The sequence below is a fragment of the Erpetoichthys calabaricus genome, chromosome 4 (assembly GCF_900747795.2).
Source record: "Erpetoichthys calabaricus chromosome 4, fErpCal1.3, whole genome shotgun sequence".
In the NCBI taxonomy this organism is placed as follows: Eukaryota; Metazoa; Chordata; class Cladistia; order Polypteriformes; family Polypteridae; genus Erpetoichthys; species Erpetoichthys calabaricus.
In genome coordinates, this window is record NC_041397.2 from 120,250,713 (window position 1) to 120,265,029 (window position 14,317).

The 14,317-nt window shown below is 36.2% G+C and overlaps 1 protein-coding gene across 1 annotated transcript in view; it reads right to left on the reverse strand.

The window, feature by feature from the left end:
• The window catches only part of LOC114651130 (cilia- and flagella-associated protein 47-like), a 622,279-nt gene that overhangs the window by 555,204 nt on the left and 52,758 nt on the right, over nucleotides 1-14,317 (reverse strand). Inside the window, 4 exon segments of the mRNA XM_051927333.1 lie at nucleotides 2,515-2,637; nucleotides 3,245-3,375; nucleotides 4,147-4,391; nucleotides 7,057-7,273. Of these exon segments, the coding sequence (XP_051783293.1) occupies nucleotides 2,515-2,637; nucleotides 3,245-3,375; nucleotides 4,147-4,391; nucleotides 7,057-7,273 (716 nt within the window).

The following is a 14,317-nucleotide window of genomic DNA, read 5'->3' on the forward strand; positions in this document are numbered from 1 at the left end:
AGGCGACTTCCTGACCAACCACAAGCGTAACCTGGCAGGTAACCATCCATACAGTCAGATTGTGATTCAGAAAACGAATGCCATGAATTTAATTACCACGATCTACATACTGTCAAATAAACGAAACACACGCCGTAGCTGGACAGCTGTGAAAAGCGAGGTTCACAAAAAAACAGATCCTTAACAAATTGTTATTGGTATATTTTCGATCCGTTTAAAAAGGTTTTATTTTCTTCTTAAAAATTAAAAGCAGTACTTCGCCGCAACGAAGCGCGAGAATTTGGCTATATATATCTGCTTCTCACAATTAAAAGAGGGCACGTGGCGGATTTTAGACGACTTCATGACCAAACATAAGTGTTACCTGCCAGGTAGGGTTACCACTTTTAATACAAAAAAATAAGGGACGCATACTGCAGCGGGTGCCACATCCCAGTGCCAACAGTTTGCAGACTCTACTTAAAAGACCCGCCCTCCTCACTGGACAGTTAAAAAGACCAATCAAACTACCGATGACATCAAGTATTACCCAATCAAAAGTAGGAAAGGAGGCATCTTCATAAAATGCGTGTGGGATGATTTGCATGAGACGCTGCTTTAAAAAAAATGATAAAAAAAATACGGGACAAGTCCCGTCCCGTTTTGAATCAATACGGGACGGGCAATTTCATTCTCAAATACGGGACGATTCCGTATTTTAAAGGACGGGTGGCAACCCTACAGTGCCAGGTAACCACCCATACAATCAGATTGTGATTCAGACTAGGAATGCAATGAATGTAATTACCCCAATCTACATACAAGGCGAAAGTCTTGCAACATTCAAAGATGATGGTTTGGGATAAGTACACCATAGAACATAAAAGAGCTTATGAAGCCTTGAACCGAAAAAAGCAAGATCTCAGAGATCGTAAAAAAAAAAATAGGAGGTAATGTCGTTTTACTCGCTGTAGATTTTAGTCAAACATTACCAGTTATTTCACGAGGGAGACCAGCAGATGAACTCAACGCGTGTTTAAAATCCATGCTTCTCCCACGCTCGGTTATATGTCGTGTGTTCTCAGGTAGGTGCACCAAAAAATGTATACATTTAAGCATGTAATGGGCAAACAAAAAATGAGGTATACCCGAAGGCACTGCAGTAGTACTTAATGTAACTTTACTTCTTAAATGTTAATGTTTTACTGTTTAATAATTTATACGCTTCTTATATGTTGTTCAAATTCTTTTATCAAAATACCAGTGACAGCGCAATGCACGATAACGTGGAGTGAATACACCATACGCATTCCGCCCATGGCCGGATATGTGTGTGTGTGTGTGTGTGTGTGTGTGTGTGTGTGTGTGCGTGTGCGTGTGTGTGTGTGCGTGTGTGTGTGTGCATGTGCCTGATACTGCCATGGTTAAGAATTCTACATGAAAAATATTTTTAAATCATTCAGTATGCACATAATATATTACTAATCAGAAATTTGAAAATGACAAAGGTTTACTCCAGACACTGTAGTTATCTCTGTACCATGTCATAATTTGTTTTTTATGACCACTTAAAAATGCAGCAATTCACATAAATATGCTGCTAATTTTCATCACAAACAATATGCTCATGTTTGTGCATAATACTAAAGCTTCATTAATCCATCCATCCATTTTCCGACCCGCTGAATCCGAACATAGGGTCATGGGGGTCTGCTGGAGCCAATCCCAGCCAACACAGGGCACAAGGCAGGAACCAATCCCGGGCAGGGTGCCAAAACACCGCAAGCTTACTTAATTAATATCATTATTTTTAGAAATACCTTTGATGTATAAGAACAAAAAACACACATACAAACCAGCATTTTCATAAGGTCAGCAGAATAAAAAAAACTTTTTTTTTTATCCTGACATATTTAATTATGTGCACAGAAAAACAGTTTTAAAGCACCAAAACAATGAGTTACAAACTGCTACAGTTACACTGAATACTCTATCACTAAAATTCTAGTTCCTAAGATGGAATGAAAAGGGAAACATAATTAAAAAGTACAGAAAACTATGACAATTACTAAAATAATAAAAGGGTATGTAAAAGTATATGGTAATAATGCTGTTGGGTGTTTTAGTGGGCACCCATTCTTGTATTGCTCCTACACTACTTATCATGTGCTGTTGCTTGGCAGGATAACTAATACCATCCTTGCAGAACAAATATGTAAGAAAGAGTACGCAGTGCGTTATGTGTTATCCTCAAAGTTAGTTTATTTTAAAAGTAAAACACTATAGCAGCTACTGTATCTAAGAATAGTAACTTATCAGATTGAATTACAACACAAAATGAATTTGAATAAAAAAGGTAAACGTCAAACAACAAAAAACCTTACACTTGAAAGGTCTTGCCAGCCAGCACAATCAAAAATGAATTAAAATCATCCTGTGGTAATGCTAATTTAGAAACCTTTGAACTTGTTAATGTACTGTGCCTATGGGCACAGTTTGCTTTTTATCTTATCACAGATATAATAATTTAAATACCTGAAAGTAGGCATGGTTTTGTCCATTGTTTTGGAGAGTGGCAGTCTTGATTGCAGTAAGATTCTGAGCAATTGAGCCAAATACAATGTGCTTTTCAGCAAATTCTACACTTGTTGAACCAAGCTATTAAAAAGAAGTCAGCAATAAAACACATTATATATCCTAGAATGAAACTGTACAAAGTTTTTAATGAGCTTCTACTTAATTATATACAAAGTCATTGAATGACTAAAAATGTATATTTCATATACATTGAGTACAACCTACTAAATACAAAAAAAAGTATGATTGTAATATACTGTGTAACTAAAAGACATTGTAGTAATTATCAATCCCAAGAAGGAATAAAGCCAATTCACATGGCAGAAGGTGTCTAAGACATCCTTAATGCCTAAAAAGCAAGTTTCTGTTCTTAAAGTCCAATCTTGTAACAAAAGACAATTAACTGAACCAGAAGCAGACACAGTTAAAGTTCAAATGTACATATAAATGAATTACCTTGATCTACGGAAGACACTGATAAGGAAGAAAGAAGCAACATATTTTTGTGTTATATCACTGCATACTGAAAATGAAGTCCTTGGTTCAATTCAATGTTGTGCTTCATTCATATATCATAATTTCCTTTCAAACTAATAACTTTTCCTCTCTCATGGTGCATTCAAAACATTTAGAGAATATACCAGTTCATAAAAATGCATGTTACATTAAAAAAAGGCAAATTAATTACCATAGCAAGACATTTCAGTCTGGCTGTGTTCCCCTCATGAACTATAAGGTCAAACTCTCCATCCACTGGGGAATAGTAAGATGGGTGCCAAACGACTTCACATTCTAATTCTCTGTAGGCATCCACAGATCCTGTACAAGTAATACATTTATAATAATGTCTTACAATAAAAACAATACAATGACAAATCTTGAAAAAGTGACAAGTGGTTATACAATATCCATCCATCCATTATCCAACCCGCTATATCCTAACTACAGGATCACAGGGGTCTGCTGGAGCCAATCCCAGCCAACACAGGACACAAGGCAGGAAACAAACCCCAGGCAGGGCACCAGCCCACCGCAGGGCACACACACTCACACCAAGCACATACTAGGGACAATTTAGGATTGCCAATGCACCTAACCTACATGTCTTTGGACTGTGGGAGGAAACAGAGCACACCCTTGCAGACACGGGGAGAACATGCAAACTCCACGCAGAGAGGACCTGGGAAGCAAACCCAGGTTTCCAAACTGCGAGGTAGCAGCGCTACCGCTGTGCCACCATGCCACCCTGGTTATACAATATGTTTTAGCATAATATAATGATTATATATGATTATCATTCTGTATGATCATACAGAATACATATTTTCTCCCTAGAATTAAATTTTTGCAAGCGTGTCCTTATTTCACTTTCAAAATGCAATCATTATCTTTACATTTTTAGATAGATAGATAGATAGATAGATAGATAGATAGATAGATAGATAGATAGATAGATAGATAGATAGATAGATAGATAGATAGATAGATAGATAGATAGATAGATAGATTTAAATTTAACAACATAAAGCTAGGTAATTACAGATGTAGAAGACAGATTGATATGAAACTTATGTTAGTGTATTTATCTACCTGTAGCAGGTCGAATAGAAAATGCAATCCCATTTTCTGTAATTATGGGTTTCCAGGTGAACTCAGCCGGGTGATTTTGAGGATTACGTAGAGTGATTGTTGATCTAAAACCACTTTCTGCCAGGAAGCAGGAGTTTGGTGTCAGGATCAATTCTTGAGTGGACAACTCCAAAGTTACTGGAACCACTTGCCCCAACACCAGAACATGACCTACATGATTCTTATTTATTGTATAAGTCACTGACCTATGAAGAAGTATGAAAATGTAAAATTCAGCAAAAAATCTAAAGAAGCATTTATCTATTAATTTATTACTTACTATAGTTAACACTGTAAAACATTATGAAGATTTTGTATTTTTGTGAAAATATCATACCTGACATGAATGAAATAAACATTTAAAATCTTTATAGGAAACTGTGAAAATAATATTGTTAAAGTAATTTTGATAGTAAGCAGAATAACACAAAAAGGTCAGGTTGTTTCTAAAGTTATGATTTATTATATATTTTTTTACGCCAAAGTTACATTATTTGTGAGCACTGAAAAAGATTTAGATGTGTCTAACTTGTAAGGTTAATTTAATTTACCTCATGCAAATTTAAATCATAAAAAAAATGTCCAACAACCAATATAAATCAGCCAAGTATGTACAGATCACATGACTGAGTATGTGATGGTCAGTCAGTCATTCTCAAACATATTTAAGTGAAATCAAGGTCACTGGGGAAACAGTCTATCCCAGCAACACTTGGCATAAGGCAGGAAACAGCCCTGGATAGAGCATCAGTGCATTGCAGAGCACGCACACACACACACACACACACACACACACACACACACACACACACACTCACACTCACGGCATTAATACTGGGGCTAATTTGAAATTTAACCTGCATGTCTTTCGGGATATCGAAGGAAAAGAGAAGTACTACAAGAATATGTGAAACTTATAATTTTCAAAAATCTAATTTTTTTTTATTTGTTTATTTATTTAGCACTGCCAAGTACTAACATAATCTTCCACTAATGTTTCATAATGAATAAGCACAAATGGGAGTTAATTGTTAAAAACAAAAAGCAATGTAAATGGGAGTTAATTGTTAAAAACAAAAAACAATGTTTAACCAGACTGACTATCTGCAGAACAGAGTCTTTCAGATTACGGCATAGTAGCATGACTTAAGACACTGAGTTAAAAAAAGAACAAAATGAAGACGAGGTATCACAATTCTGTATTCATCTGTAAAATTTTGCGGCTGCTATGCATTAGCTACAAAGCAGAAAGGGAATCTTCACTTACTCTAGAAATCACTATTAGTTCTTTCCAATTAATGAAATCTGGACTTTAAGTCAAAACATTTCATTACATAAATAAAACTCTATATACTGTAGCAAGAATATCCATCCATTTTCCAACCCGCTGAATCCGAACACAGGGTCACGGGGGTCTGCTGGAGCCAATCCCAGCCAACACAGGGCACAAGGCAGGAACCAATCCTGGGCAGGGTGCCAACCAACCGCAGGACACACACAAACACACCCACACACTAGGGCCAATTTAGAATTGCCAATCCACCTAACCTGCATGTCTTTGGACTGTGGGAGGAAACCGGAGCGCCCGGAGGAAACCCACACAGACACGGGGAGAACATGCAAACTCCACGCAGGGAGGACCCGGGAAGCAAACCCAGGTCCCCAGATCTCCCAACTGCGAGGCAGCAGCGCTACCCACTGCGCCACCGTGCCGCCTAGCAAGAATATGTGAAAGTGTATTTTGAAAGTAATGGGCTCTTAAGACTGCACCATACACAAGAAAAGAAAGATGACATGTATATAGTACACCACAAGATTGTCAATACTGAAAATAAAGTGTTATGGTACATGCCCAACAGTTTTGCTTTTAGATTTTTATAATAATAATAATAATAATAATAATACATTTTATTTATACAAGGTGCCTTTTAGAGAACTCAAGGACACCGAACAAACAATAAATAAATAAATAAAAGACACAATTATTGACACAATATTACAAAGATTTTTGATAGACAACAGAACCCGAATTAGCAATGCATTTGGTGTATTTATGTGTAGGTGCAGGTACTTGGGTGTATCAACTTGTTATTTTGTTTTTTGTTCTTCTCCTGCTAAACTGTGTTGTCGTGACTGATGGCAGAAAAGCTGAAATGAAAGCTCAAGAAGTGTGTTCACTCTGCCTCAGGAAATAGGGTCAGAAGATGCCACACACAATTCTGTCACTGGACCATGGTTGTGAAGTCTACTAACATTTTACATGAAAAGCCAATCTACTCCCTCAAACTAGAGAGGAAAGGTAGGTATAATAAGTCTTCTACACATTATGATATTGTGTTTCTTACAAGAATGATCTGTTTTTGTCTTACTACACCTGAAATAGTAGCAAATAAAACAAGTCAAAATATTTGACACAAGAAGCAGATATTGAAAACAAGGCTTATTTGTCAGAATGCTACTGCTCCTCAAGAGATTTACTTATGTGAAACAGCAAGAATTTTGACAGGCAATTTTCTTTCCTTTGGGACTTTACAATAAATGAATTCCTGGAAAAATAGCTCAGCATTTTATACATTTTTTTCTTGATTAGAGATAAAGGAAATGATTGTAAAGAAAAAAAAAAGAATTCCCTTATTTCTTTTATAATATGGTGGCATTTCAATAAGCTCAACACACAATAAACAAAAATATAAAAGAGCTATTAAATGACATTTTACATGTATACTCACCAAGTGTTTTATAAGTCAGGAAGGGATTATTAGTGTAGTTCTTTTTTATGTTACAACTATCTAACTACTTTCTGATCTTTCTTTTTCTATTGTAGGGTAGTAGGGAATAAAATAAACAGTACAGGTAATTTTAATGACTTACCGTTGGAACTTTCCTAAATCATTTGTTTCAAATATGATAGGTAGAAATGCTCTGGACATTGGTGGAACAACATGAGACAAAGGACTTGTTTGCTGGAGCTCCAGACAGTCAATTTCAAATTGTACCCAAATATGTACAGGCAAATTATTGACAATATTCAGAGGCTTTGAGGAAATGGAATGTATGCACACTTCACCAAAGTCTACAACAGATGGCCCTAATAAAGGAGTAAGAAAAAAAATCTATTAAGAATATAAAATGAATGACAAATCAGATCAATAGCACCCACAAAAGTTTCTAATGTAAGATCATACATACTGTAGTTTACAAACAAGAAGAGAGCAGTAAATCATCTTCTATTGCTTACATGGTTAACTAATATTTAAACTATCTCAGCATATGTTAAATTAAGCTTCTAAATATTACTGGGCACTTGTTTCTATTTATGTATGCCACTGCTTGATTTACAGTGACCCACAATCTGGTTTGTACATCTTTTTCAATGTGGAATGATGGGACTTTATACAGTGTGGAACAGGATTGGTAACCCCTCACAGACAAATTAGCATAGTGAAACCACATACAGTATTGATGATCACACTTTTTAGTTAATCTTAATTTCTTACCCTTGTTTGAAGTAATGGAATTAAGGGTGGACTCATTTTTCATATTGTATAATGACTATTTTTTGTACATTATTAATAAAACCACTAATTATGTTATCTGCTGTACAATGATGAGACCGAGAGGAATCAGTTAAGGTAAAATACAATTAAATATTCTGAAACTAAAGTGTTTAAAATATTAAGCTTGTCATTTCAACATATTGTACTTAACTGGGTGGTTAGCTTCATACTGCTTTATCCTGTCTATAGTTCAGATCGTTCTTAAATGCACTTTGCTTTAATTTTAATGTTTGTACTCAAAAGAATGAATTCTTCTAAACTAATATTAATGTTCTTCTTTGCAGTAATTGCCATTCTACTAAAAACATATTTAAACCACTTAGCAGTATTTTCTTGTATTAATTTTATAATAGTTATACTAATATAAAACCAACAGTTTACTATATATATCAGTGTCCCTCTCTGATTCTGGAGGGCTATGGTGACTGCAGGTTTTCCTTCCTGCGACTTTCTTAATCAGTGACTAATTTCTGCTGATAACAGACTTAACTTCTTTTCAATTTATTTTCCTTATTTTTCTTAAAATGGCAGCCAAAAACAAATGAGAAGTGAAGTGGACCAACAGAGGACCAGCTAAGTCAGAGCCTCAAACTCTAATCAATTCCGTAGCAACTAGTTTCTTAATTAGAAGCCAATTCTGGTTGTTAATTAAACCCATTATTTAATTCCACGGCTTGTTGGTGCTCTCATTCACCCACTGCAAACATTTCCAAAACTGTTGATATTCCTGTTTCTAAGACTATGTCAAAATGTCTTGTGTGTTTGAAAAGATCAACATTACTGAGACCTTCACCTTTCCTAATTTTCAAATATTGTATGATGGGCACTGGTTAGCTGGTCCCATGCTGGCTCATTTTGTATCTCATTATTGTTGGCAGCTAATCAAGGAAAAAAGAAACAATTAAAGGGTTAGAGTCTTAAAAAGCTAGTCAATTAAAATGAAGACAAAAGAAGTTAATTAGCAGAAATAACAAGTCACTAATTAAGGAAAGGCCTAACCCTGCAGCCACTGTATACCTCCAGGATCGGAGTGGACACCCCGGTATGTACTATACTTTGAAATTAATATACTCAGTCATTTTTAACAGTCTTTTTTTCTATTTGCAATACATGTTTATGTAAAAAGGTATGTAAACCTTAATTTAATCAGTTTATATTTACTTATTTTTTGCTTAAAACTGTATATGCGAGACTAATAATCTAGCAGACTTACATAGCCTACTTATTATTAAAAACTCCACTAACAGCCAAGCAAATCCAAAACCCTCCTTTCATCTAATTCTGCATAATACATCAGCAAAAAAAGAAGAGATTGCTGATGTTAGTAGCTGAAATAAGATTGTGTGGTTTACTCATGTTGATAGGGTGAGGAGTTCAACAATGTGAAAAGTTTCAACAATGCGCAAGACTGAGTGGACCAGTTTATGGGGCTGGGTATCAAGTTAGGAGGCTATATGGGTGCCATTTACATGAGGGTACAGGGGGTAATTCATCTGTTACACTTCTCAGATTGCTAGGGACAGTAGCTTAGAGGTTTGTAGTGCTCGTGTGTATCCAAAATGCTGATCCATCCACTCTAATTTCATAGCTGATTAGGGACAGCTTTGACTGCATTAATCCCATAAGCACTATTTCTCTCTGCAACACAGTAGGATTTTCAGTGGGAAAAGTGTTCAATCTTTTATTTGTCTGAGTAGGCAACACATTACATATGGTAGGATAAGGGTGAAGAACTACTCTTAACTTCTTTCTTTCTATGTATCCACTTTATCATTTTAGCATATACCTATTTGCAGTGTTTGACACATGAAACAAGTCAACATGTAAATGCAAGCTGCCAAAAATTACAGTTTCAGTGGAAAATCCAAACCATAGAGCCAAAAATAATAACAAATGTTGGTGAAGTAAGAAGTGTGGAAACAATAGTACAGAAATTAATTGCTACAAAACTTTTCATCACTGAGGTAAAAGAGCCTTTATATATAAGACACATTTACAAATTAGAGATCAACCAAGGTTGAAGAAGTGATGGGTATTCATTCTACTGATGGAAGGAATATTGATTACTACAGTAATTAATTTTGTCAATTCTAATATAACTTCTAATTCTAAAGGTAATTATATTATAGCAATGGTAAAACTGAATGAAACTACATTTATTCTAGCCAATTGTTATGCAAAACACTGGGATAATAATTTATTGGTAATGTTTTCCTTATTCCCCAACATGTGCAATAACAGACTTGTCACAAATGGAAGTTTTACCAGTGTATGAAAGCTGCAATACCGTCCAAACACAAAGTTAAAAATACTCTATGTAACTTGCAAACTCTCTTTTGTTTACCCACAATCTCAGAAGTTGACAGACCTGCAGGGTCAGCTTAAAAAGAATTGTGTTGGTGATATAATTTTTGGTACTTTGCCCGCGCCCCCAACATCCCCACCAAACAACTGGAGTTACATCCTGATGATGAGATAACCGAAATGGTGGCCAATAAACAAAATAAAATGTCATTGCGGTAGAATAAAAATCCTCTTTAATAAAACCCCTGTGTGCGTCCAGTGTCCGTGTGTGTGTGTCTTCTGGTGAAGTGCGCATGTGTGGGGCATGGTGCGGTGCTTTGAGCAGATGCTTCAAAGGCCTCCTGACGCGTCACACAAGACAGAGAGGACAGGACCTATAAAATATCGTGCGGTTGATCCAATCGGATTTCTGTAAACGAGGTAAGACTTAAAACAAAAGGCACGAAAAATCCAAACGGGTATTGAGACGTGGAGACCAGCTTCCCCAAAGAGGTGGGATTAGTGTTTGTTGTTGTGCAAGTGTTCACTCTGAGGATGTCAGATTTGCGATTAAGAAGCCTAGCCCGGTAAAGTGTAAAGTGTCAGTCGTTGGAGGGGTTTTCCTAAATATACGAATTTTCATGATATTACAATAGGATGACTTTTAAAAGTGATTTATTTTCGCGCACATAAAATCCGTTGCACACACATACAAAAATCAGCTGCAAGCCAGCACGGATTAAAATACTTGGCTGGGGAACTGCACAGTACTTGCTGGAGAGACGCCACAAGCATGATTATCAACTGCACACCACACATTACATCAGTTGCTGGGGAGAATCTGCTGATTACCCACTGTTGTGACAGAAAATTAAACGCATATTATGATATCAAAGCCAGTATTACTGTCAGAGAAAATTACACGCATTTTACGGAAATACAAACCAGTATTACTGCGAGAGAAAATTAAAGGCACACAATACAGTGACGCATATTACAGCCACATACAAGCCAGTATTACTGTAACAGAAAATATTACGGACGTACAAGCCTATATTACTGCGACTATCTACTAACAACATGCCACCTAAAAAAAGAAGAAAAAGAAAATGAGCGTAAGAAAAACGTTTAACGAGAAAGACTCAGAAGAGCAAATAGATCTATAGAAGAAAAGGAAAATGAGTGTAAAAAAAATGATCAAAGAGAATGCACTACTGTTCTAGCACCCGTTATTGTAATGGGCTTAATGTCTAGTAATGTAATAATAAAATATACTACATAGTCCCAGAGATTTATGACCAAAATAATCATATAAAACTAGTTTTTGATATCCAAAACCCCCAAAAATGCAAAGAGGTTTACCATAAAAAAGTTATTATATAGATAATAAAATGTTTAATTGTAAAGAAAAGCTGCCTCAACAATTTTACCTATTTAAAAGGAAAATGTAATTCCAGAATGAGGAGGTCGCTACCCATACTTAAGGCAATATTCTTTTGCCCTCTTCATTGTATCATGCTCAATAACCAAGTTTTTTACTGAGAATAATTTACTATCCCCATTAAATTTTGCAGTTATAATTGATCTGATATTTCTCAGAATATTCTAGTTATCCTGGAACTTAGAATACCACACTCTTATAACACTAACTGATAATTGACAACTTAGTTCATTACTGTTAGAAGATGCAGATGAAGATTTTATCAAATTTATTTCTAGACAATTTGAAACAAATGTATATATGACTACTATCTGTCTGATTTCTCTTGGTAGCACAGCATATTGGAGGTGACAAATAATTTCTTAAGTTTCTTATAAAAATACACTTTCAACTAGATAGGCAACAGAACTAACATCACATCTCTAAAACTAATGAAAGAATTTGTACATTTCACTAAGCTCTAAAGAAAATACCGGATTTACAGTCAGAATGTAATAAAATGTGTTCCATGCATATTTCACTCTTGCTATCGCTGCTCTGTGTGCATTTCTATTTGCTCTAAACGTGTCAACTAAGTAGCAGAATTTCAATACATTGATTTCCCCAAAACAACTCCAAAAGTTCAGAAACTATTTTCATACTAAATCATTGTCTCCAAAAGAATTTATCTCTAGATCACCTTAGGCAATGCTGAGAACAAAGTCTTTCAATTACACTTTCAAAGAAATGAGTGCATATCAGCACCAGGTAAATATACTTTTCCTCAATTTGTCTGAAACTTGTCTACCTCATTTCAAAACTGAAAAGTGACACATTTTTCTCAATGTATCTAAAACATATACAGATCAAGACTTACTTGTAAGAGATACCTGCACACACCTGATTTTCTGGGTCACATGTATAAGGAATGTCCCTTATTTTTCTGACATTCTTAGAATTATAGTAGCCTCTAATCTTTCAAGTGCCCAACTTCTACCAGAAGGGACATTAGTACTAGTGTAGAGTGGTGAAATGTGAGAAAACATTATTTCACAGCAAATCTGTTGTGTTCACTGGTGACCTTGTTTACTGAATGTTTTACTAGAAATTTGCATAGTTGAACATTTTTTTCCCCAGTGCCCTATGATGCCTTGCAAGGCCAGCATGACATCACAGAGCTGTAGAAACCATGTGTTGAAATTTCACACTGGTGTACTGTAGGCATACTCCACCTTTTTGGGAAATACCAGTTGGATTCCAACATTTTACATCGATGTCCAATCTGCTTTGCACATGTGTTCTGTCACTACTCCACTCCATATGTGTTTAAAAAAAAAGAAACTTTTCATTTGAGGGTTACATTAGCTGACCAGAATGAAAACATTATGAAAGTCCTTTGTTATTCTGCATAGATTTTTGCATGTTGTGTCTTAAGCATGTTATGCTCTTCGATGTGTAGGGTAGACCTGCACACATACAGTACACATACAGTATACTGCTGGCAGTGCTGGGGAACATTACTTATAAAAATAACTTGGTTACATTACTCACTATTTACTAAAATAAATAAATTAATTAATGTTATATACTTATTAATTATAAAACATAATGTATTACAAACGGCGCCTTACTTTTGTGATACTTTTTTCTCGTTTTTGAAAAACTCCATATTTCACTGACCAGCATTTATCATTGAATTCTAAGCTCATGTATGAACCTTTATAAAACTGACCAGAAACTCACCCACATTAGATAATTTTCTTATGTTTTATAAGTACTTTAAGTACCTTTAATGTGCTGTGAATAAAATAACATCCATTCCAATATTCCATCCTAAAAGTAGCCCCATAACATTTACGGTATGAAAACTGGCTGCTGCATCAGCAGATCATACTGTTTCAAAATACCTAATAGCAAAGAGTTGGATTAAAACTAATCTGATACATTATTTATAGATTTATGTTACTGGATTGCATGTAGCACATTCTTTACAATCTGGTTGTGCGATTGTGCCTTGCAAAGTACTGACGTACCAGGTTTCCTTTGTGATGGACGACCGGCTATGGACTCCGGTCGCCACCCCCAGGCCGCTAGGAGGAGCCCTCCGGACAGCATGATGGTGCCCCGAATGCCAGCAGGGCCTCATGGACTTTGTAGTTTATATACACAGCCCTGCTGGATATCTTGGGGGCCACCAGGAGTCGCTGTAAGGGGGCTAGTGGGCTCTTGCGTGCCCTATAACCCGGGAGTGCGTCACAGTCACGTGACCGGAAGAAACGACGTACTCCCGGGGTGAAGAAGAGGACTGTTTACCCTGACCCGGAAGGAAACGGACTTGTGGGTTTTGCCAGGAACCATTTCCGGGTCAGGGGCTATAAAAGGACTGTGGGAAGCCCAGTACACTGAGCTGAGCTGGGAGGTAGGGTGGCAAAGTGTCTGGGCGAGGAGGATTGGTTATTGAGAGAATTGTAGTGTTTATGAGTGGGGTGTGGAAAGTGCTTTGTGTGCGGTATTTTTATAAAATAAAGAATATTTATACTTTGACCTGGTCATCAGAGTGGTACCTGAGGGTTCAAGAGGTGGACAAAGCCTCTATCTGTCACACCTTCTTGCCTTACACCACAAGCTGCTGCAATGATTAGTGGCTCCCTGTGACCTTAAACTGGGTGGATTAAATTCAACCCTCAGCACATGCAGGATTAAATGTATATTTATAACTTTTATTCAGTTCTTTTCATTTGATTGCATGCTAAGCACATGCTTAACTTCTTCCTCACTAGCTGTCATCAGATAGTCACAGCACATGCATGTTCACAATGTTACACCAACAGCAGCAGGCAACATTTTAGAAAAGTAATAATTCTGCAGAATA